The sequence below is a fragment of the Oryx dammah genome, unplaced genomic scaffold, assembly GCF_014754425.2.
Source record: "Oryx dammah isolate SB20612 unplaced genomic scaffold, SCBI_Odam_1.1 HiC_scaffold_10, whole genome shotgun sequence".
In the NCBI taxonomy this organism is placed as follows: domain Eukaryota; kingdom Metazoa; phylum Chordata; class Mammalia; order Artiodactyla; family Bovidae; genus Oryx; species Oryx dammah.
In genome coordinates this window covers 18983644-19007930 of record NW_024070194.1, presented here as the reverse complement: position 1 = coordinate 19007930, position 24287 = coordinate 18983644, and the positions used below count along the sequence as shown (strand labels likewise).

At 58.0% G+C, this 24287-nt stretch overlaps 1 protein-coding gene across 1 annotated transcript; it reads left to right on the top strand.

The window, feature by feature from the left end:
• Nucleotides 1-302: 302 nt before the first annotated feature.
• Nucleotides 303-24214, top strand: MYH7B (myosin heavy chain 7B). Its single transcript, XM_040247473.1, has 41 exons — nt 303-434; nt 1695-1801; nt 1958-2101; nt 2584-2740; nt 3047-3074; nt 4341-4437; nt 6648-6671; nt 6825-6917; nt 7056-7119; nt 8283-8381; nt 9001-9104; nt 9192-9330; nt 9623-9741; nt 9834-9983; nt 10166-10336; nt 11456-11635; nt 11730-11862; nt 11947-12023; nt 12455-12542; nt 12708-12825; nt 14474-14597; nt 14699-14835; nt 15797-16052; nt 17027-17269; nt 17921-18097; nt 18185-18330; nt 18636-18726; nt 18804-19193; nt 20090-20216; nt 20307-20425; nt 20517-20713; nt 20820-21169; nt 21339-21463; nt 21562-21677; nt 22131-22527; nt 22621-22746; nt 22831-23001; nt 23101-23205; nt 23288-23383; nt 23850-23987; nt 24063-24214. The coding sequence occupies exons 1-41, from the start codon at nt 344-346 to the stop codon at nt 24072-24074; spliced, it is 5826 nt and encodes a 1941-aa protein (XP_040103407.1). The 5' UTR covers nt 303-343; the 3' UTR covers nt 24075-24214.
• Nucleotides 24215-24287: the final 73 nt, after the last annotated feature.

Here is a 24287-nt window from a genome sequence, read left to right as displayed (position 1 = left end):
GCTCCCAGCCCTCACCGTGGTGCCGAGGTGGGTGATCAGGGCTGGAGTGGGAGCCCAAGGGAGGGCAGACAGGCTGGTGGGTGAGGGTGCTTGTGGGTTGGCACAAGTCTCTCCATTTCTGTGGGAGAGGATGCTCTGGTGTCTGAGAGGGTGCGTGCATGTGTTGGGGGCTTACCAAAGAATCACCTACTATCAGGTCTTGTGGGTTGGTTGATCACACCCCAGTTTGGGGCCCCTGCCCTCAGTCCCCTCTCCGTGCCATCTTCCAGTGCCTGCTGCCTTGGACTGCCTTGAACCTCCAAGATCTCTGCTGCTGCACCCTCCACCTTTCAGTGCCACTACCATGATGGATGTGAGTGAACTTGGGGAGTCTGCGCGCTACCTCCGCCAGGGCTACCACGAGCAGGTGAAGGTGCACACCGTCCTGTGGGATGGTAAGTGAGGGCAGAGGTGGGCAGAGCCACAGAGAAGCTCTTAAGGACTTAGAACAAGAGTGGGGAGGGGTGGCACTCCCCTTGGGTCTGAAGGAGCCCTTTGGCCTGACAGCTTTAGCCCCAAGAAGAAAATCCCAGGGACTTAGTGTAACTCACTTGTGTGCCTGTGAGCAAGCCTTGGTTTGCTCCTCTGTAAAATGGGACAGTATCGCCTGCCTCCTGTGACTGCAGTCTGCGGCCAGAGCCTGAGGCTTCTGAGATGAGAGTGACTGGTATGTGTGCAGGCTGCCTCCACGTGTCCATAAAACCTGTGCTGGAGTTATTTTTAGTGCTTTCCCTAGAGCCAAACCCTCTGTTTATTAGGGACAGGAATAAAGGCGACTATTTATGACCCGGTTTGCTCATAGGACAATAATAACAATATGCAATGTGTATCAAGCACTTATTGTGCGCCAGGCCCAGAGCAGATGACTTTCCATGCATCACTGCAACAACCTGGGGAGTTGGTGACCAGGGCCAGGGCCAGGGCCAGCTTCATGGGTGTGCGACCTCTGCAGCTGCACTGGGGGCGTTATACTCTTTGCTATCACCATCTTGAAATTTTAAATAATTTCTTAACAAGAGGACTTGCATTTTAACACTGGAGCCTGCAAGTTATGTAGTTGGTCCTAAGGTACTTGGCCAGTAGGTGACAGGATACCTAAGTCTTTAACTTTCATGATGCCTTTAACTACCATGAAATATGGGCTCCCTGGAGCTCTGGGACCAGCTGCCTGGGCAGGAAGGAGCATAAGACAGACTTACAAGGTGCAGGGCTTGAGTCTTGGGTGAAATAGGGGAGTAGAACTCACTAATATTAAGTGCCTGATACTGAGGGTTGCTCCAGAGGAGAACTAAGGCGATGCTCACAATGTGTTGCCTTTGAGGGACAGGCCCAGAGAGAAAGGGATTTTCCACAGGTCGCAGGGCAAATACAAGAGAAGCATGCATCTGAACTGAAGTGTAATCCAGGGCTGTGGGGGACCCTTACTTCAGTCAGGGGATCCTTTGAGGAGATCTCTAGAGAAACCTCCCAGTGCTTGCTGCCTTTTCAGGACACAGGGTCTGGAGGGATCTTTCCTGGGTACTCCCGTGTCCTGATAGAGGGGCTCCTGGGAGGCACACAGCTCTAGGGACACGACAGGGGAACCCAGTTGGGCCCCCAACCCCTGGATGTGCATCAGCCTCTTTCAAAGCCCCAATGCTCTCCCGGAAACCCAGGGAAGAAGCGGGTCTGGGTACCTGATGAACAGGAGGCTTACGTGGAGGCTGAGGTCAAGTCGGAAGCCACTGGGGGCAGAGTCAACGTGGAGACCAAAGACCAGAAGGTTTGGCTCCCTCCTTTTCCTGGAATTAGCTCCTCTGCCTCCCCGACATGTAGCTCCTGGAAGGCATGCTCTGGATGAAAGGGGGTCTGGGGGCGTACAGGGGTGAGAGGCTGAGGTCACTTGGTTCCTGCCCCCACGATATGGCCTTCCTGGCAGGTGCTGACGGTTCGCGAGGCTGAGCTGCAGCCCATGAACCCGCCCCGCTTCGACTTGCTGGAGGACATGGCCATGATGACGCACCTCAACGAGGCATCCGTACTGCACAACCTGCGCCAGCGTTACGCTCGCTGGATGATCTATGTGAGCCCGGAAACGAGGAGGGGCCACGGGTGGGATGGGGCTGTGCTTGGTGGGGGCGGGGCCGTAGCATCGGGGGTGGGGCTAGAACGATTGCCACGGCTCGGCGGGGTCGGGACCGTGGGGAGGGCGCGGGGCTGTGTGCGGTGGGGGAGCAGGGCTAGAGGTAGGGTAGGGTGATGTCATGGGGCTGAGGGGGCGGGGCCACCGGGTGGTGGGCGGAGCTGGAGGTGGGGCAGGAGGTTTGGCTACGGGACTGTAGGGGCGGAGCGGAAGCCGCAGAGTCGCTGGGCAATAGGCTGTGGAGGTGGGGCTGAGGGCCGGAGGGAGAGCTAGGGCGGGGCCAGGACGGCCACAGAGGTGTGGCGTCGCACCTTAGGCAGCTCATTTTGGGGAATTTTTGCAAAGATCATAGTTTTGCGAGGGCTAGAGCTTGAGGACGGGAACTTGGCCTCCAATAACCCATCTATACTGTCTCCCCCCAGACATACTCGGGCCTCTTCTGTGTCACCATCAACCCCTACAAATGGCTCCCTGTCTATACAGCCTCGGTGGTAGCCGCTTACAAGGGAAAGCGCCGCTCGGAGGCCCCGCCCCACATATACGCGGTGGCGGATAACGCCTACAATGACATGCTGCGCAGTAAGGGCTGCCTTGACTCCTCTCCCTGAGTCCTCTCTCTCTCCTGAGACCCCTCCCCCGGCTCCCGGATCCCCTTCCCTCCACTCGCAACTGCCCTCTTTTCCATCCCGCTGGATACTGAAGCATAGTCGTTCTGTCTCTTCAAGTGGGAGGTGGCCTGCAATGTGAAGGTTCCCACCTGGTCCTTCCCATTTCTGGCTCTGGGTGGCGGAGGGGCTGTCCCAGCGCCAAGGATACCCCAGGTGTTCCACCTGTGGCTGGTCCCTCACTTTGGCTAACTTCTCTGTCTCCTCCCCTTTCTTCCAGACCGAGAGAACCAGTCCATGCTGATCACGTGAGTGTGGGGCTCTGGAGATGGGGTGGGAAATGCTGGCCATCTGGCAGGGAGGGAGTGGAACTAAGATCATTTCCCGAGATTGAATAATTGAATACAGAGTGCTAAGGGCAGGGGTTTTACCACCTAGAGCCAGTGTCCCAGGTGAGGCTAAATTATAGTGTCTTCTCTGTCCCTGCTCTGAGCAGAGAAGTAGAAAAGGAATGCCAGACTGATCACCCACCCTCATACCTGCTGTTCCTAGGGCTTGGAATCTTCTCTCACCTCGATCTTTTGGGAGTTCTGATTCTGGCTCGGGGGTGGGGAGGAGATCCCCTTCCCTTTCCTCTATTGTTGTTATTGTTTAGTGGCTCAGTCATGTCTGACCCTGAGACCCCACAGACTGTAGCCCATCACACTCCTCAGTCTATGGGATTTCCCAGGCAAGAACACTAGAGTGGGTTGCCATTTCCTCCTGCAGGAGATTTTCCTGACCCAGGGATTGAACCCATATCTCTTGCATTGCAGGAGTCTTCTTTACCACTGAGCCACCAAGAAAGCCCTTCCTCTTTATTACCAGCTTCTTATTTCTGAATCTTATTTATAACCCTTTGTTTGCCTCCTTGAGAAAGTGGTAGAATTCTTACATACCAAGTTTAGGTCCAGCCAAGCCAATATGGACCTCGGTTGCACGTGAGTGTGTGTATATGTGTGAGTGTGCAGCCTGCTGGTTAAGAGTAAGGCCTTTGGAACCAGAAAGACCTGGATTCAAGTTCTCATGGGTCCACTTCCTGCTGGTGCCCTTGGTCCTCTGAATCTCATCAGTATAAAAAGGACAGTCCTGCTTACCTACTGCAGAGCTATAGGAGTCAGCCGGTGAATGTTTGCACCTGGCACCCAGCAGAAACAGCTACGTGACCTCTCTGAGCCACATACTCTGCTCTATCAAAAGAGGGTGATGATGGCGCCTGCCTTACAGGGTTCCTGAGGCTTCAATGAACCAGTTCAGGTGAAGCACTTGGCCCAGGGCCTGGCAGTAAGTTAGCGCTCAGTAAACAGTGGCATCATGTGTTTTCTCATCTCACTGGGATGATCTATGCTAGTTTGTTTTGTAAACACCTCTGGGATTTGACCCATCTCTGAGGAGTTTTGGGTTGGGGGGCTCCTGAGTTGGGAGCTAGCTGTGGGGAGGGCAGAGGCACCCTGCTGGGGAAGTAGGGTGCTAGGGGGTGGGAGGAATTAGAGTAGCCAGACAGACATTGGTGACTCATGTTTGTGTCGTCCAAGGGGAGAATCGGGGGCCGGTAAGACCGTTAACACCAAGCGAGTCATTCAGTACTTTGCCATCGTCGCTGCCCTGGGAGACGGGCCGGGCAAGAAGGCTGTAAGACTTGCCCACGCGGGCACTGCTCCCTGCTGCTTCTCACTGTTTTTCTTTTCTTTTTTTTTCTCCTTTTCTTCTTCTTTTTTTAAAAAAGTTGATTCCCCAGAGCCTCTAGCCCTGCCTGAGCCTCCCACCCTGGTGGCAGACTCTGGCCCGAGCAAGGCTTGACCAGAGAGGCTGCGGCCATTCTCTGTCACGTGACGCAGTTCCAGGCTTGCCTCATTGTTCCCATCTGTAATGCAGAGGGGCGGGACCACATTGCTAGTCCTCAACATTTCATGTAATTTTTCCCTTTCATATTTTCACGACCTTCATATTTTCAAAGTTTACCAAGCAGGCTGTTTTTACCAAGAAGTAATAATCAGTTTCTTGGTTTTCATGCTCCAGTTACCTGCTGTCAATCAAACAAGGCAGGTTCAGCCAGAGCCAAGGGCACTTGGCCTTCTCAACAGTCAAGATTAAGGGGCAGTTTTGCACCCTATGATTTCTTTATGGTTTTTGAAATTTTCTGAAACAATGGGGGACCAGTATTTTGGAGTTTTTTGTTTTCGAGGTGCAGTTTTCCTTCCTAGCCCTATGGTCAGCTGTTTAGAGATGTGTGGGCACTGCACACCCACCCCCAAATAGGTTGACTTTTCTTTCCAGAAGCCTAAGGCCTCTACCTACCCAGCCCTCACTCCTGGTCTTGTTGAGCCTTGCTTTTATTCTGGGGCATTTTTCTTTCTTCTTTTTCTTATCTTTTTTTTCCATTTAAAGTTTTTTTTTCTTTTTCTTTTTGCCTTTTCCTGTTTTCCCATTTGATTTTCTTGTGTTTTTTTTTTTTTTTTCAGTTTTGGTTTTTTGTTGTGGTGGTGGTTGTTTTTCTTGTTTGGTTTTGTTTTTGCTGTTGACTTTTTTGGTACTCTTTCCTCCCTCCCCTCCACCTCATTTTCCCAACTCCCAAAATGTCTCTGAGGATGCTACAGAAAGTTGGGGCTTGGTCCAGGAATGGGAATGGAGGGCGGGAGCTGACAGGGATACAGCCAGAATGGGTGAGTCTAGGGGGCACCTGGGCAGAAAGGAGCCCTGCATCATGGATTTGAGGTTTGGGGGAGCTGTCAGGCAAGGGAGGTAGAGAGAAAGGCTGGCCCACAGGGGCCATGGGTGTTGTAGCTTAAAAACCTTATCAACCTGCCTCCCCTCTGCCCCAAATTTGATCACATCTATCAGAAGGAGCCCTGTTCAAAAGCCCTGGAGCTGAGTGTGTGGGGTGGAGCTCAGGGGAGGGCTCCTGCCATCTCTCTCCTGCCCTTGTCTCTCCAGCAACAGCTCAGGGGGACTTTTAAGTCTTGGGCTCCCTGGAGGTGAGTGAATCACCAAAGTCTCGTGGCATGGCACCTGTCACTCCAGAATCCATTCCTTCCTTTCCCCCCTTTTTTTCCCAGGCTGCTGGGATCCAGGGCAGGGAAGAGATAAAAGGGTAGATGGAGGGAAGATGAGGCTAGGAGAGCAAGTGGGGAGGAGTCCTTTGGTTCAGCAAGTCCCTCTAGATGAGAGACAGGGGGCTTTGGGCGTCATGGGAAGCAGGATGCCTCTGACTTACTGTGTCATCTTGAGCAGATCACTTTCCAGCTCTGAGTCTTAGGTTCCTCATTTGCAAACTAGGGCTAATAATATCACCTGGCGGGGCTATTTTGAATAATACTCAATATATAGTGGTACAGTGAAAATGCATCCAATCATAATAGAAAGGAGAAGTGTGAAGAAGGGCCATCACACAGGGGGGTCAAGGGTCAGAAGGTTTGGGCAGGAAGAGTCTCTTCTAGCCTCAGAGAATCAGGGAAGACTTCCTAGAGGAAGGGGCTTTTGAGTTGGGCTCTAAAGGGGAGTAGATTGTAGTCAGGAACCTCTGGGGCTTGGGGCAGTGTCAATTCTGGGGTTGTGAGAAATGAAGGGATATGGAGGAGGCCAGAGACAGAGCTTTGGGGCACTGTGGGTAGGGGACACCCACATACAGCTCCTGCCTCAAGCCCCTCCCTGACTAGAGCCCTGCCTGTTCCATTTCTTGCATTTCTCCATCTAACAGCCCGTGGAGGGTCAGGCATAGGGAGTGGGGTGACATTTGGGTGACTAACGTTCACTGTCCTGCTAACCCACCCCACTCCCCCACTGCCACACTCCCGCCTGGTGAGACCTCACACCCTCTAACTTTGTCTTCCTTCTCCTCCCAGCAATTTCTGGCCACGAAGACCGGGGTAGGTATGGGGCTGGTATGAGTGGGGCAGGCAATTATTATGAAGTCCTGGGGACCCTCCCTCCCCTTTCCTTTCCCCTTCCCAAGCAGAGGTGGTCTGGGATGGGCTAAGACCCAGGACCACAGGGTGAGAGACCCCTCATCCTGCCACCAGGGCACCCTCGAGGATCAGATCATCGAGGCTAACCCCGCTATGGAGGCTTTTGGCAATGCCAAGACCCTGCGCAATGACAACTCGTCCCGCTTTGTGAGTGGCTTCAGTGGGAGACTTGGGGGGGTTGGGGCAGGAGGGTGGGGAGGCGGGGAGACACAAGGTCTGGGGAGCCCTGGGTGGATGGAGCAGCACTGCCTGGGCCGCCGACTGAGGCTGCTCCTCTGCCCACAGGGCAAGTTCATCCGCATTCACTTTGGTCCCTCTGGGAAGCTGGCATCTGCGGATATTGACAGCTGTGAGTTCAGAAGAGGGTGGGGAAGGAGGAGGATGGGAGAGGCCCAGGCCTGCACCTTCCCACTAAGATTGAGCAAGTTTCATCAAGTCCTTGGGGCTCCCACCTGCCCCAGACACTGCTCTTTATCCCCAGGCCACTGCCCAGCTCATGCCACCTCACCTCTCACGTGGAACTTACCCACTGCCTCCATGTGGTCTCCCAGCCTCCATTCCTCTGCCTGATCTTCTTTCAGCCAGAGTGATCTTTTTTGGCTACTAATCTGACCACATCGAATTCCTGCCTAAAAACCTTCTCCAGATCCCATCACCTTAAGATGGAGACTCCCACCCTTATTTGGCCAGTCAGGCTCCTTGTGATTGGCCCCTCCCCCTACCACAACCCCAGCCTTTTCTCTGACCCTCCATCCAGCAGACCTGTGCCCCTCCTGCCCAACCTCATCTCTGACACCTTGAGACACTGTCCTTCCAGGAAGGTCTCCCCAAGTGTGTCTCTGCAGTCATCACCTATCCCTCCTGACCCAGTCTGGCTATGCAGACACTGGGTGCCCAGGTCACATGCACAGAGAGACTCCCCCACGTTGACTGCTCCCCATCTTAGGATGCAGGGCCAGATCCTGATGGACAAGCATAGGCAGGTGGTGATGGGAGGAAACGTCATAATTTACACCCTGACGGGCCCATGTGCAAACACAGAGGCTCTGCTCTCTGCACACACTGGCACATCAGCACGGCTCTGGGGGAAAGCAGCAGTCTGTGGGTGGAGGAATGACAGCCTAGATAAAAGAACAGACAAACCGAGAGCCACACACAGGGGATTTCCCCGGTGGTCCAGTTAGGACAGTGAAGACTTGGCACTCGGTGCTGAGGGCCCGGGTTTAGTCCCTGGTCAGGGAGCTAAAATCCCACAAGTCATGTGGCCAAAAAAAAAAGACCCCTACACAGACACTCACATTAATACATGCACACTGGTGTACAGACACCACATTCCCACACTGTGGCACATGTGCCAATGGAGAGACCTCCTGTAGTGTGTGCCGGATGGGCCGGGGGCGGGGGTGGGGATGTGCAGACACCCTTGCCCCCAGCCAGCCCCTCCCCGCTGCTCCTCAGCCCTAGTGGGGTGACCCACTCGGGACAGTAGGCCAGCTCCTCCCTCTCCCCCAGATCTCCTGGAGAAGTCACGGGTGATCTTCCAGCTGCCCGGTGAGCGAGGCTACCACGTCTACTACCAGATCCTTTCGGGGAAGAAGCCAGAGCTGCAGGGTGAGGGCCAGCAGCCCGACGGGGTGGGAGTCAGAGGCCGCAGGTCTGGGTGGCAGTGGGGCTGCCCAACCCTGTCCCGGGCCCCCTCAGACCAGGCCCTGGGCTGCCTGTTCCCCTGCTGTTCTGGAGTCTGTGACATCCCTTCTTCCCTAGCGACCCAGCACTCCTAGCCACCCACCCCTTTCCTGGGATTTCAGCACTGCTGCCCTGGCCAGGTTGTCTCTCCTGCTGTCCTGAGACTAGGGAGGGTCCCCCCAGCACCAAGTGGGGAGCAAGGGCTCCATCTGGGCCTGGCTCACCTCTCTTGCAAGCCCCTCGAGGGCAGAATCTGATCCTCCTGGTACCTGAGCACCCAGCAGGGGTCTGGGCCAGAGGGGTGGCCATAGCAAGGGTCAAAAGGTGAGTGAGAGGTAGGGACTGTGGCTCTTTTCCCAGACTCATAAAGAAAGAGAAGCCTTGGGCATTGGCATGGAGGAGAGAAACTCCGGGTACAAAATCTAGAGGGGGCCCTAGAGTCTCCTGCCGTGACAGTCCCCAGGACCCACCATGCTGGGATCAGGGGAAGGAGGAGAGCTGGTGAACCCAGCCGACACCCCCTGCTCGGCCCTGTGTCCCCCAGACATGCTGCTTCTGTCTATGAACCCCTACGACTACCACTTCTGCAGCCAGGGCGTCATCACCGTGGACAACATGGATGACGGGGAGGAGCTCATGGCCACTGACGTACGTCTGGTGTGAGGGGAGCAGGTCCCGTGGCTCCGCTGGACCCTGAGGAGTCCAGAGTTCTCTGAGTCTTCCCTTCCCCCACAGCACGCCATGGACATCCTGGGCTTCAGCGTGGAGGAGAAGTGCGCCTGCTATAAGATCGTGGGGGCCCTCCTGCATTTCGGCAACATGAAATTCAAGCAGAAGCAGCGGGAGGAGCAGGCTGAAGCCGACGGCACTGAGAGTGAGGCGCCCTGACCCTGACCTGACCTGGTCATGCTCTTGACCCTGATCCCAGCCTCCAGTCCATGACCGTGATCCCTGAGCCTTGTCCGCAACCTTTGACCTCAGTCTGGCCCTGATTTGTAAACCGTGACTTCTCAACTCCAGCCCCTCCCCGTTCTGAGCTGTACAGTTTGCTGACCCTGAACTTGACCTCCCCAACCTCCCTCTTCTAACCCTAAATTGAGACCAGTAGAGCCCCCAAGAACCCCTATTCTTGGCCGCCTCCTCACCTCACCTGTGTGTCCTGCTAGGTGCTGACAAGGCTGCCTACCTGATGGGGGTCAGCAGCGGGGACCTCCTCAAAGGCCTTCTGCACCCCCGAGTGCGTGTGGGGAATGAGTACGTGACCAAGGGTCAGAGCGTGGAGCAGGTGAGCTGCCGGCAGGCCGGGGCCCACCCTGGGATGGCTGGGACAGGGTCTGCCTCTTGCCGGGTCCCAGCCCAGCCTCCCCGTGACTCCAGGTGGTATTTGCCGTGGGGGCTCTGGCCAAGGCCACCTATGACAGGCTATTCCGATGGCTGGTGTCTCGGATCAACCAGACGCTGGACACCAAGCTGCCCCGTCAGTTCTTCATCGGCGTCCTGGACATTGCGGGTTTTGAGATCTTTGAGGTGCGGGCAGGCCCATGGCCCCAGGCGCTGTTCTCTCCCGGGTGGAGGACCATGGGGGTGGGGGCAGGAGCCCTGAGGGTCTGCCTGGAGGCGGGGTGAAGTCCCGCACATCCCTGTTCTCTGTGGGCCTCCATGTCCCCATCTACAAGGAGGCCGGCTGAGCCGGGCACTGCCCTCTACAGTTTAACAGCTTCGAACAGCTGTGTATCAACTTCACCAACGAGAAGCTGCAGCAGTTCTTCAACCAGCACATGTTCGTGCTGGAGCAGGAGGAGTACAAGCGGGAGGGCATTGACTGGGTCTTCATTGACTTCGGCCTGGACCTGCAGCCCTGCATCGACCTCATCGAGAAGGTGGGGCCTGGGGCCAGGTCACTCCAGCAAGGAAGTGCCTGTGTGCTTGTGTGTGAACGAGCGTGTGCAGGCATGCATGTGCGTGTGCATTGAAGTGAGCGTGTGTATATGAGCATGGCTGTGAGCGTGTGTGTGTAATGTGTATATGAACAGAAATGTATGCGGGTGTGTGACTAGGTGTGTTGGAGATTGAGTGCGATCGTGTGTTGGTGAGCAGGGTGCGTGTGTGAGCATGCATCCCTGTTGTACTGCTGACAATAAGCCCTGGCGCAGACACAGTTTCATTGGACCCTCAGAACTGTCCAGAATTACAGGGCAGGGTAGGGTGTGTTTATTTGTTTATAAAACATTACACATATTTTCCTATGGTACAAAGACTAAAGGAAAGAAAAATCAAAGAAAAATGGAAAAATCAGAAATAAAGGGGAAAGAATATTTCCCCCAATCCTACCACAACGTGCGTCCTCTCCATCCTTTATCCTTGGCATCTCTGTTCTCTAATGGACACAGACTCACTTCTCATCCTACCTTTTCTCTGAAAGTGTATTCTGGGTGTGGTGCTTTGTTGAAGAAGACACAGTGGTTCACACAGCAGGTGATGCCCATGCATTTCTGTAATCTCTTACCTGTGCACATTCAGGTGGTTGACAATTCTTTGCTATTATGGCAGCAATGAAAGTATTCGTGTCCCCATTTTGCAGGTTAGAAAACTGAGGCTTAGAGAGGTCTAAGGGCCCCTTAACCACTAAGTGAGGAAGCCAGAGTTTGACATCAACTGTGTGTTTTGACTGCACCATGTGGGAGAGTGTGAGACCACAGATGTCGGGGGTGTGTGGGTACAGGGGTGCTGGTTTGAATTTGCACATTTATAAGCAAAGAGAACAACTCAGGGCTGCGAATTGGTCAGAAGCAGGTTGAAAGCCAAGCCACAAACTTTCTTTCTTAGAAGACAGGGCTCCTGGGTGCAGATCCATTCTGCCTCCCTCTGGGCAGATGGTGGCCGAGGTAGGGGGGGTCTGGGGAAGCTCCCAGAGAGAGGGGCTCCAGGAATTGGGGGTCCGGTCCAGCCTGGATGGACTGGCTTGATGGAGACCCTTCACGCTTGCACCCTGTCCCCAGCCACTGGGCATCCTGTCCATCCTGGAGGAGGAGTGCATGTTCCCCAAGGCCTCAGATGCCAGCTTCCGGGCCAAGCTCTATGATAACCATGCGGGGAAGTCGCCCAATTTCCAGCAGCCACGGCCTGACAAGAAGCGCAAGTACCAGGCCCACTTTGAGGTGGTCCACTATGCAGGCGTGGTAAGTGCCTGTTGAAACCCCAGCTCTTGACCTCTCTCCTCCCTTCCTGGGGTTCCCCCGCCCCTTGGGTCAGCACCTGTCTGTTCTCTGGCAGGTGCCTTACAGCATCGTGGGCTGGCTGGAGAAAAACAAGGATCCACTGAACGAGACGGTGGTCCCCATCTTCCAGAAGTCGCAGAACAAGCTCTTGGCTACTCTCTACGAGAACTACGCTGGCTCCTGCTCTAGTGAGTACCAAGTGGTGCAAGTCTGCAGGGAACTCACAGAGGGATGGTCTCTGCCCTGAGTGACTGGCCCCATGTCTGTCCTAGCCGAGCCCCCCAAGTCCGGGGTGAAAGAGAAGCGTAAGAAGGCAGCATCATTCCAGACGGTGTCCCAGCTGCACAAGGTGAGGCCCCGTCTAGGCCCCGTGCAGGCCCCCCCGCTGCCGCCCCAACTCGGTCCTGGCTCCCTGCTCTGTCCCCTGCACCCGGGGCGGGCGGCTGTTAAGACTTGCAGTGATGTTTAACTCCTCTCCACGTGAACATCACAGCAAGTCTGTGCTGCTTCCCGTCCCCACGCTGCCTGGGCAGGGTTTAGGGGGGATGGGGTGGGAGCTACGGGGCCTGTGGGAGGGCTGAGGGAGAGGTTGGGGGGCCCGCCTGGTCAAATGGAAGAGGGCCAAGGGTCACAAGGAGAGTCAGAGGGTGGCGCTGCAGAGACCCAGCGCTGAGGCGCCCAGTCCTTAGTGGGCTGGTCCATCCTTGACGGGCTGGTCCACTGCGGCTTCCAATCCTGCTTCTCTGCCCTCTTGTGCTTTCTCCCCTCTCCCTCCCCCAGGAGAACCTCAACAAGCTGATGACCAATCTGCGGGCCACACAGCCCCACTTTGTCCGTTGCATCGTCCCCAATGAGAACAAGACCCCAGGTAGTCACCCCAGCGGGGGCTGGTTCCCCATGGGGGGACATGGAGGGAGAGGATGGGGTGGACCAGAGCTGGGTCATCCCTTTCCACAGGGCCTGTGCGGCCTCGAATTCATGAAGGTGTGTCCCCTGACTGCTAGTCTTTTCCTTTAACCTCCACTGTGCCCAGGGGTCATGGACGCCTTCCTGGTGCTGCACCAGTTGCGCTGCAATGGCGTGCTGGAGGGGATCCGGATCTGCCGACAGGGGTTCCCCAACAGGCTCCTCTACACTGACTTCCGGCAGCGGTGGGTGTCTCCTGGCCCCAGCCCTGGCTCCTCCCCAGCTCCCCCCGCCAGCCACCTTCCCTCTTACCTTCCTCCCAGGTGGAGGCAGAAGGCTGGGTGGGGTGGGAAGGGCACCGAGGAGGATGCAGGAGGGCTGGGGAGGGGCCTGGGGGGCATCCCAGTGGGAAATGCTAGTCGGTGAGACCTGAGGGAGTGGGTTTGGGAGAAGTGAACAGGCTCTGGGTAAATACTGCAGGTTCAGCCAGCAGGGTTTGCTAATGAACTGGAAGTGGAAAGAGAATGAAAAAGACAGGGGTGACTTCCAGGTGTTTGGCCTATCAACTGGGGAGTTGGTGGTAGATTTACTAAGAAACCAAGACAGATTTTTAAACTTTTGGTGGTGGGGAGGTAGGTGGACAGTGGATTGAAGTCTCCTTGGAACATGTCAGATGTGAAATGTCTCCAGCAGGAGGCCCCGGAGGGAAGTCGGGCAGGCAGAGCCAGGTGTGGGTTTGGGAGTTGAACGAGGGCTCACATGGACTGGGCTTTATGTAATGCCTGGCAACGAGCGCTTGGTCAGTGCTGTAGCCTCTCTGCCTTCCCCTTATAGGTTTGACTTCTGTCTGGCTGCAATTGTCCACGGGTCCCTCCCCCTTCAGAAGTAATTGGGGCCATCCACGCTGACCATTATACATGTGTGTCTGTAGAAATACGTTACACATGAATGCACACACACACGAGCACACAAGCATGAGAACACACACATGAGAACACACACACATGTTCTGTTTTTTCCCTGTAACCATGTCTTGGGGATTGTTCCTTGTTAATAGACATAAGTCTGCATCATCACCCTTTTTTAAAAAAATTAAAACTACTTTTCTAGAGTAGTTCTAGGTTTGCAGCAGAATTGAGGGGAAGGTACAGGAAATTCCCCACAGTCCCGCTGTCCCCGCACATGCACAGCCTCCCCCGTTGTCAAGGAACCCCACCAGAGTGGGGCATCTGTTATGGTGGCGTGATAATCACTGAGTGTCTATATTCACCATTACAGTCCACTCTTGGTACTGTGCCTTCTAGGACTTTGGATAAACGTAATGACAAGTAGCATCATCCATTTTGTTATGGAGTGAAGTATTCTGTAATCTAGTGACCTGTGCTTTGTAATCAGTCCCTTAGCGACGGGCCTTTTGTGTTTCCAGGGTTTTGCCTTCACAGTGTGGTCACCACAACCTGACCCACATGGCCCTGTACACACGTGCAAGTGTGTCCTTCTGAAAGTGGGCATGCCGGAACGCTTGCTCTTGTTGATCACAATTCGCTCCCAATGCTTCTTCAGTTTGTGATATGCTGTAACACATTGCCTTCTTTACTTTTTTATTGCCTTCTCAAAAAACTGATAAAGTATTAAAAATTATAAGTTAAAAATTGTAACAGTGCCATAGGCCTTCTGTAAATACTGCCACCTCTTAAAGAACTACTGAAGCCATTTAAATATTACCTGAGCTTTTAAAGCAGAGTATGCCCACTCCCCCAGTATCACGAGGCTGTCAAGTGTCACCTGTCAGCTTGTTCAGTGGAGCCGGAACAAGCCTCCAAGAAGCCAGCCTCTCCAGTCCTCTGTTCCCCGCCCAGCACTCTCCTCACCAACCCTTCCCCACCCCCTCAGGTACCGCATCCTGAACCCCAGCGCCATCCCGGACGACACCTTCATGGACAGCAGGAAGGCTACAGAGAAGTTGCTGGGCTCGCTGGACATCGACCACATGCAGTACCAGTTTGGCCACACCAAGGTCGGGGCACAAGGGAGTTAGGGTCCTGACCCAGTGTGGGCACACACTCTGCAGGGGGTCATGCAGACGATTGAGGGTTATACCCACCACGCCCACTCCAGGTGTTCTTCAAGGCTGGGCTCCTAGGCGTCTTGGAGGAGCTTCGCGACCAGCGTCTGGCCAAGGTCCTGACACTGCTGCAGGCGCGGAGCCGGGGCCGCCTGATGCGCCTGGAGTACCAGCGCCTGCTTGGAGGCAGGTGGGTGGGGGCAGGGGGGTGGGACACAGGGTTGGGGGTCAGCCACTTTCCCCCAGCTCACAGAACTTCTAGGCTCTCTGAACCTGGTCGTACTGTCCTGTGGGTCAGATTTTGCATATGGCTGGTTGTCTCCGAAGGGGCAAGGCTCTGCTGTGTGCCCGTTAGCCCCCAGCTACCTGCCACTTCCTCCCCTCAGAAGGTGGGGAAAGAGAGTCCATCTCTATTCCAGGCCATCCCAGAGTGTGGTCCAGAGTGGGAATAAGGGCATCTTGTGTTTTCTAAGAGTCTTATGTGCCAAGCCCTGGGCAAGATATTTTGTTTGAATGTATCTTGGTTAAGGATGGACTTCTCAGGTGCCCCTGGTAAAGAATCCGCCTGCCAGTGCAGGAGATGCAGTTGGGAAGATCCCCTGGAGAAGGAAATGGCAAACCCACTCCAGTATTCTTGCCTAGAGAATCCCCTGGACAGAGGAGCCTGGTGGGCCACAGTCCATGGGGTCACAAAGAGTCGGAATAGGCTGAGCACACATGCAAAAGGCAGATGACCATCTCTGCTCACCAGACGGGGAGTCTGAGCAGAGAGAGAGCCGTCAGCTGGCTCATGGGGGGAGATGGGAGGCTGGGATGGGAGCCAGACTGTCCGACCTTATATGACAATCAGTGGCTTAACCACCCCTGGTGTCGTCTTCAGGACCTTTGCAGGGACCACCAGGCCATTCAGGGTTTGTGAGTTCCAGCCCTAGAGGCAGACCTGCATGCCCTGGGCTTCTCCCTCAACCTTGTCTGTAAAGCAGAGGATTAGGACCTATTTGAGAGGCTATGGGGAAGGTTAACGCCATCGACCACACACTGAAGTGCTTGGTGCAATGTCCAGCCCAGGGGAGGTGCTCAGGAGCACCGGGGCTATGGCTCTCAAGGGGCAGCTGTGAATCTGCTGACCACCTGTGGTCACTTCTCCCCAGGGATGCCCTGTTCACCATCCAGTGGAACATCCGTGCCTTCAACGCTGTCAAGAATTGGTCATGGATGAAGCTCTTTTTCAAGATGAAGCCGCTGCTCCGCTCGGCGCAGGCTGAGGAGGAGCTGGCAGCCCTGCGGGCAGAGCTGCGGGGGCTGCGGGGGGCCCTGGCCACCGCCGAGGCCAAGCGCCAGGAGCTGGAGGAGACGCACGTCAGTGTCACCCAGGAGAAGAATGACCTGGCCCTGCAGCTTCAGGCGGTAAGCGGGGAGGGGCGGGTTTCCTTTCTGTGACCTGGTGCCCCCACCCCCAGGCATCCTCAGGGAACCCCAGGCTGCTCCGAGGAAATAGCACAGGCAGACCCACCACGCCTCCCTGCCCCTTGCCCGGCCAAGGCCAGCCTGGCCTGTGCTGGGTGCTCAGGCTTTACCTGGGTCCTTTTTGCTATTCTGGAGGCTCACGGGCTCATAGCTGCGTGCGGCCTCCTCGTCAACCTCCCCACCCAGTCTGGGCACGTGTCCCAGTGCTCCCACACCCTGGGCCCCCATGGCTTCCTGCTAAAGCCTCCGTGGAGCCCCATCTCCCCAGCTCTCTCCTCCGCTCCCTCCCTGAGACAGTGCCAGGCTCCCTTCTCTGGTTAACGGCCACGGGAACCCCGGCACCAGGTAACAGTAACAACCAGAGGGCACAGATCAAGGGTCCAGATCCTCCCCCAAGTCCATACAGCCTTTCCTTCCTTCGGCAAATACCTTGAGTGTCAGGCCCCACGGCAGCTCTGGAGATGCACTGGTGGGAAGACAGATGGGCCTGTGCTCACAAACCCGCCTGCTAGAGCAGGAGACGGCTATCCAGTCAGGTGGTGAGGAGCAGCACAGTGGCTGAGAGCCTGGGCCCTCCGTGGCCCCGCAGGGCCCTCCCCACCCCGATTGCAGTGAGGGCGGACCTGGCAGTTGGCTTCTCTCCTTGAGCCCTTGTTTGGGCCTTTCTCTGGGTAGCCCCGCAGCCTAAGGTTCCCCTCTTGTCCCCGGGTCCATCCCTCCACTTGTGCCCTCATCCCACCGCACCTGCTTGCCTTCAGGGCCCAGAACAGGCCATTGGCATGGCATTCCTTGGTCCCAGAACCCAACTGAACCTGTGTCAGGCCTTGGCACGGACAAATGAGCTTTCTGTCCAGGACCTGGCCTGGGGTCCCTCGGCTGTCCTGACTCTGTGCCATTCCGGTGTCCCCCTCCAGGAGCAGGAAAACCTGGCGGATGCCGAGGAGCGCTGCCACTTGCTCATCAAGTCCAAGGTGCAACTGGAAGCGAAGGTGAAGGAGCTGAGCGAGCGGCTGGAGGACGAGGAGGAAGTGAACGCAGACCTGGCTGCCCGCCGCCGCAAGCTGGAGGACGAGTGCACGGAGCTCAAGAAGGACATTGATGATCTGGAGCTGACGCTGGCCAAGGCCGAGAAGGAGAAGCAAGCCACGGAGAATAAGGTGTGGGTGCGGGCCGGGGTGGGGCCAGGCACCTGCAAGTCCCACACCTGTGTGGCCCGGGGCAGGTCTCATCCTCTCTGTGAGCCTCAGTTTCCTCCTCTGTCAAATGGGGCTAATGGCAGCACTTCCCTAATTAGGGCAGGTGAGGATTCAGTGTGTAACTAGTCTGTGCGAGCACTCGCCACCGAGCCTCGCACATAAAGTAGGTGCTCAGCAGATGCTAGCGATCGTCATCCACCAGCTCCACGTGCCCCAGGCGCCTTCCCTCGTTGAACCCTCCCGAGAGCCCGTGTGGATCACTCTGGGGGGACTGACTCCATTATACAGGAGGGGAAAGTGAGGCTCTGGAGGAGGGTGGGCTGCTTATTCAGGTTCTCACAGGTGCTCCCCGAGGAAGCCAGGACTAGGGAACAGCTGCTTAAACACCCCTGAATCCCCAGATAGCTGGCATCTGTTGATCTCTCAGTGCCGGCCAGACACTGGGGAAGGGCTCAGTAATCCCTCGAGGGGGAAGCTACAACCATCCCTGAAGGATAAAGAAATTGAGGCTCGGGATGAACTGACTCGCCTGAGGTTCCCTGGCTGGAAGGGGCAGCTGCTCGGGACAGAATTGGGGGAGGCAGCCCCACGGTGACCTTGGCTCCGACACAGGTGAAGAATCTGACGGAGGAGATGGCGGCGCTGGATGAGTCTGTGGTCCGGCTGACCAAGGAGAAGAAAGCCTTGCAGGAGGCCCACCAGCAGGCCCTGGGCGACCTGCAGGCTGAGGAGGACCGTGTGAGCGCGCTGGCCAAGGCCAAGGTCCGGCTGGAGCAGCAGGTGGAAGACGTGAGTTGGGGCCACAGCAGGGGGCTGCACGGAGGGGCTGGGCTGGCCAGGACGGGGGGAGCCCACCCACCCTATCCTGCCCCACAGCTGGAATGCTCCTTGGAGCAAGAGAAGAAGCTGCGTATGGACACGGAGCGGGCCAAACGCAAGCTCGAGGGGGACCTGAAGCTGACGCAGGAGTCGGTGGCAGACGCTGCCCAGGACAAGCAACAGCTGGAGGAGAAGCTCAAGAAGTAAGTGTGGGGAGGGCCCAGCCCCGCTCTCCTGGGCACGGGGGCCTCCCGAGCCTGCAGCCCGCCTCTTGTTGCCCCCGGGACTCTAGTCAGTGTGGCACCACAGCAGAGGTTGAACCGTAGGGTGAAGAGGGCTCACCTAGGGCCAGGCTCTAGGGCCGGGGCTTGGGAGAAAACACCGGGGAGGTCTTGAGGGCTACTCCAGGCACAGTGCCAGCGTGTATGCTGGGGGTGGTACCCAGGGGCCCCAGGTAGGTGGGCAGCAGTTAGGACCTGGGCCAGCTCTTGCCCACCCTCTCCTCCAGGAAGGACTCTGAGCTGAGTCAGCTGAACCTGCGGGTGGAGGATGAGCAGCTCCTTGGAGCCCAGCTGCAGAAGAAGATCAAGGAGCTGCAGGTGCGTGAGGGACAGGGGTGGGCAAGGACCCGGGTCAGGGGCCCATGGAGGTGACCCTGCCGCCTGCCCGTCCCCAGGCTCGGGCCGAGGAGCTGGAAGAGGAGCTGGAGGCCGAGCGGGCGGCCCGGGCCCGTGTGGAGAAGCAGCGGGCAGAGGCGGCCCGGGAGCTGGAGGAGCTGAGCGAGCGGCTGGAGGAGGCAGGCGGTGCGTCGGCCGGGCAGCGCGAGGGCTGCCGGAAGCGCGAAGCCGAGCTGGGCCGGCTGCGGCGGGAGCTGGAGGAGGCGGCCCTGCGGCACGAGGCCACGGTGGCGGCCCTGCGGCGCAAGCAGGCGGACAGCGCAGCCGAGCTGGGCGAGCAGGTGGACAGCCTGCAGCGGGTGCGGCAGAAGCTGGAAAAGGAGAAGAGCGAGCTCCGCATGGAGGTGGACGATCTGAGCGCCAACGTGGAGACCCTGGCCCGTGGCAAGGTGTCGGCCTCCTTCCTGACCCTGACCTCTGACCCACCATTAGCAGCCCACCCTCACTGAACCCCTCCTGACTGCAGCAGCTGACCCCACCCTCTGAGCCCCGAGCACCCCCTGCCTATCTGACACCATACTAGTGCTGACCCTGCATCTGATCCTGATCCCCGGCCCATTCACCCGGCACCCAGCCCGAAACCCCCCACCAGTTCTGACCTCAAACCCTACCTCCTAAACTCTGTGCCTTGATGCCAGAGGATTTTGACCCAGTATCCAATTCCAACTTCTCAGTCTTTGACCTTTGAATTCTGACCTCATCCCTATCCTGTTTGGGCTTCCCTGGTGGCTCAGATGGTAAATAATCCGCCTGCAATGCAGGAGACCTGGGTTTGATCCCTGGGTTGGGAAGATCCCCTGGAGAAGGGAATGGCAACCCAGTCCAGTATTCTTGCCTGAAGAATTCCATGGACAGAGGAGCCTGGTGGGCTACAGTCCATGGGGTCACAAAGAATTGGACATGACTGAGCAAATAACACAGACCTGTCCTGACTGTTCTTGTCCTGAATCCCAGCACCCAACCCTGACCCCTGACCTTTGTACCACCTAATCTTAACAGCTGACCTGTGACTGCTGTCCCCAGCTGACTTCAGACTCGGGTATCCTAACCTCATCTTGACCCACTGGCCTTAGGACTAGTTCAGCCTGCTCACTTCTGACACCCATGTTTTAAGCCATAGTCCAGCCCTAGAATTTCTGACCCTGAACTTGGGGTTCTGTTCTCCCTTTGATTCCTGGGCACACATCTAGCCTTCTAGTTTCTGGCTCCAGTCTCTCTGATTGGCAGCCCTAGATCCTGCCTTGTGAGTCTCTGACTTGTTCTGATCCCTGATCCCGGCTCCCAGGCCAGTGCCGAGAAGCTGTGCCGGGCATATGAGGATCAGCTGAGCGAGGCCAAGATCAAGGTGGAGGAGCTACAGCGGCAGCTGGCTGACGCGAGCACCCAGCGTGGGCGGCTGCAAACCGAGAGTGGTGAGGCACGGGGCTCGGCCAGGCCACGGTGGGGCCTCCGTGCTGCCCACCCACCTTCACCTGACCTGCTGGCTCCCCTTTGGCCTGCAGGGGAGCTGAGCCGCCTGCTGGAGGAGAAGGAGTCTCTGATTAGCCAGCTGAGCCGCGGGAAGGCCTTGGCCACCCAGAGCCTGGAGGAATTGCGGCGGCAGCTGGAGGAAGAGAGCAAGGTGGGCCAGCTGTGGGCAGCCACAGAATGGTGGGGGCGGGGGCACAGGGCCACCGGCCAGCTCCACGCTGAGGTCACCGGGCTCTCTGCAGGCCAAGAGTGCACTGGCTCACGCCGTGCAGGCTCTGCGGCATGACTGTGACCTCCTGCGGGAGCAGCACGAGGAGGAGGCTGAGGCCCAGGCCGAGCTGCAGAGGCTGCTGTCCAAGGCCAACGCCGAGGTGGCCCAGTGGAGGAGCAAGTATGAGGCGGATGCCATTCAGAGGACCGAGGAACTGGAGGAGGCCAAGTGAGTGCCCTGCTGGCCTGGCCAGCACCACCTCAGGGCAGGGTAGGGTCAGGGAGGATGCGGGGCTCAGCTTCGCGCCCACATCCCATCTGCTCCCGGGGCCCAGAAAGAAGCTGGCGCTGCGACTGCAGGAGGCGGAGGAGGGGGTTGAGGCTGCTCACGCCAAGTGCTCATCGCTGGAGAAGGCCAAGCTGCGGCTGCAGACCGAGTCGGAGGACGTGACCCTGGAGCTGGAGCGGGCGACCTCTGCGGCCGCGGCACTGGACAAGAAGCAGCGGCATTTGGAGCGGGCGCTGGAGGAGCGGCGGCGGCAGGAGGAGGAGATGCAGCGGGAGCTGGAGGCGGCCCAGAGGGAGGCCCGCAGCCTGGGCACCGAGCTCTTCCGGCTGCGGCACAGCCATGAGGAGGCCCTGGAGGCCCTGGAGACGCTCAGGCGGGAGAACAAGAACCTGCAGGGTGCGGCCCGCCACGGGGTCAGAGCCGCCCTGGGGGTCACTGGGAGTTCCCTCTGAGTCACACAGGCAGGGTGCCCTGGCGGGGGCACCCTGGAATTACAGGGGGGTGGAGTGATGTGGCTGCAGCATGAGTGGCGGGGTGGCCCCTCAGTGCCCTGTCCTCTCTGCAGAGGAGATCAGTGACCTCACAGACCAGGTCGGCCTCAGTGGGAAGAGCGTCCAGGAGCTGGAGAAAGCCAAGAAGGCGCTGGAAGGGGAAAAGAGCGAGCTCCAGGCAGCGCTGGAGGAGGCCGAGGTCAGGGGTGGGGCGACGCCAACCCACTGGCTCCTCTGGCCTCCTCTCTCAACACACGTTCGTGGACCTCCTGGCTCATGGCTTGCTCTGTACCCCAGGGGGCCCTGGAGCTGGAGGAGACCAAAACCCTGCGGATCCAGCTGGAGCTTTCCCAGGTCAAGGCTGAGGTGGACCGGAAGCTGGCGGAGAAAGATGAGGAGTGTACTAACCTGAGGTGCGGGGAGCTGGCCCTCCTCTGCAGGCCAACAGCCTCTCCCGTCCCAACCGCCTGAGACCAGAGGGCAGGAGGTGTTGGCTGAGCCCGTGTGCATGCGGATTGGCATGACACCTAGTCCCCCACCCCAGGACTTTCTTCGTGGGGAGGAATGGATTATTGTCCAGAGTTCAGAGGTGAACCGAGGAGAGGCCAGAGGACTTGCCCAAGGTTATGCAGTAGAGGCAGAGCCAGGGTTCAGTCCGTGTCTGTCTGCTCTGGAGCCTCACTCTTGCCTGTGAAGTTGCTCTGATGGGCAACAGGCAGTCACGAGGGGCTTGAAACCAGGGAGAGACCGGTCACTTAGTTTGGTTTACATCTCCAGCGTTCCTTTTGCACCTGTCAGCAGGTGCGGTGCCCGGGCCCCTGCTCCTCACAGGTCACCACGCCTCCTTCCGTCCCTCCCAACCATAGGCGCAACCACCAGCGGGCAGTGGAGTCCCTGCAGGCCTCCCTGGATGCGGAGACTCGGGCCCGCAACGAGGCACTGCGGCTCAAGAAGAAGATGGAGGGCGACCTCAACGACCTGGAGCTGCAGCTGGGCCACGCCACCCGCCAGGCCACAGAGGCACAGGCCGCTATGCGGCTGCTGCAGGCCCAGCTCAAGGAGGAGCAGGCGGGGCGGGACGAGGAGCAGCGGCTGGCGGCAGAGCTCCGCGAGCAGGCACAGGCCCTAGAGCGGCGGGCCGCCCTCCTGGCTGCGGAGCTGGAAGAGCTGCGGGCAACCCTGGAGCAGGGTGAGCGCAGCCGGCGGCTGGCGGAGCAAGAGCTGCTGGAAGCCACCGAGCGTCTCAACCTCCTGCATTCGCAGGTAGGCACAGAGGGGCTCACCAGAGCATGCGGGGCGGGGGCCTGCTTGGTGTGGGCCTGCAATGCCTGACTCTAAAGCTCTGCTTCCCTGCAGAACACAGGTCTCCTGAACCAGAAAAAGAAGCTGGAGGTGGATTTGGCCCAGCTGAGTGGGGAAGTGGAGGAGGCCGCCCAGGAAAGGCGGGAAGCCGAGGAGAAGGCCAAAAAGGCCATCACTGATGTGAGGCTGGGCTGGGGCTAGGGGTGCCAGAGAAGAGTCCAAAGGGACCGTCACCTCATGACTAGACCGCCGCCTCCCCCGCAGGCAGCCATGATGGCGGAGGAGCTGAAGAAGGAGCAGGACACGAGCACACACCTGGAACGGATGAAGAAGACTCTGGAGCAGACGGTGCGGGAGCTGCAGGTCCGGCTGGAGGAGGCAGAACAAGCCGCCCTCCGGGGCGGGAAGAAGCAGGTGCAGAAGCTGGAGGCCAAGGTGTGTGCGGCCCGCCTCCCGGCCTGCTGTCCTGGTGGGTGGGTCAGCCCTGGGGAGGGCAGGACAGGGGCACCAGGCCCACCGGCTGGCTGCTTGCAGGTGCGGGAGCTGGAGGCCGAGCTGGACGCGGAGCAGAAGAAGCATGCGGAGGCCCTCAAAGGGGTGCGGAAGCACGAACGTCGGGTCAAGGAGCTCGTGTACCAGGTGGGTAACCAGGACCACCTCAAGGGGCGGCCCTAGAGCTGGCCTGCTTTGGGCAAGACCTGAATCCCCTTTGCCTGCCCAGGCCGAGGAGGACAGGAAGAACCTGGCTCGCATGCAGGACCTGGTGGACAAGCTGCAGAGTAAGGTCAAGAGCTACAAACGTCAGTTTGAAGAGGCGGTGAGTGCACGGGGTTCTGGGTCTTTGGGGCCTAGTACCAGTCAGGATGCTGGTGGTCACCCCACTTATACAGCTGGCCCCAGTCAGTGAGGATGCCAGCAATGGTCAGGCCTGTTCCATCTCTGGGCTATTTCCCCCATGGTGGCTTTGTGTGTTGGCTGGGACAGTGACCCCACTGCCCAGTGGGAAGAAAGACAAGTTTCTAACAGCTCCAGCAAGACACAAGACCCAGCTCTGTCTCTGAGGGACCTCTCTGCTTTCCTCTTCCAGGCAGGTCTGGCACCCGGGCACCTCTGGAACAAGTGGCTCCATGCCCTTCCTTCCTGCTGTGGGGACTGGGGAGGGGTAGGGAGGGCCGTGGGCAGCGGTGGTGAAACAGACTGGAGGACCAGGAGAAAGCGGCCCCTTCTGGGGCAGCTGACCGTCTTAGTGGTCCGAGAGTGAGCAGGCCTGCCTGTGTCAACAGGAGCAGCAGGCCAGCACTAACCTAGCCAAGTATCGAAAGGCCCAGCATGAGCTGGACGACGCAGAGGAGCGGGCAGACATGGCGGAAACCCAGGCCAACAAGCTGCGGGCACGCACCCGGGATGCCCTGGGCCCCAAGGTGAGGGGTGGTCTGGGGCACCTTCCCTGCCCCCTGCCCCGGGAGCCGCTCACTCAGGCACCCCTCTCCCTTTAGCACAAGGAGTGACGCTGGAGCCCTGGGCTCTGAAGAGGGACACCTGCTCTCTGCCCCACCCCGATCCTGGCCTCTCCTCATTCACACCTGCTGGAGCCTCGCCACCCCAAGTCCTACTCCACCCTGAATAAACCCTGTGGCTGCAGCTCTGACTGAGTTCCTGCTCATTCTTTGGGGTTCAGGAGGGGAGGGGAGCACATGGTCTCACAGACAAAAGTCAGGTCC

Coding starts and splice junctions, on each gene's coding strand:
- MYH7B (XM_040247473.1), top strand. CDS start 344: ATGATGGATGTGAGTGAACTTGGGGAGTCTGCGCGCTACCTCCGCCAG. Junction 12,543..12,707: donor CAATGAGAACAAGACCCCAG/GTAGTCACCCCA, acceptor CACTGTGCCCAG/GGGTCATGGACGCCTTCCTG. Junction 20,714..20,819: donor GAGGAACTGGAGGAGGCCAA/GTGAGTGCCCTG, acceptor CCCGGGGCCCAG/AAAGAAGCTGGCGCTGCGAC.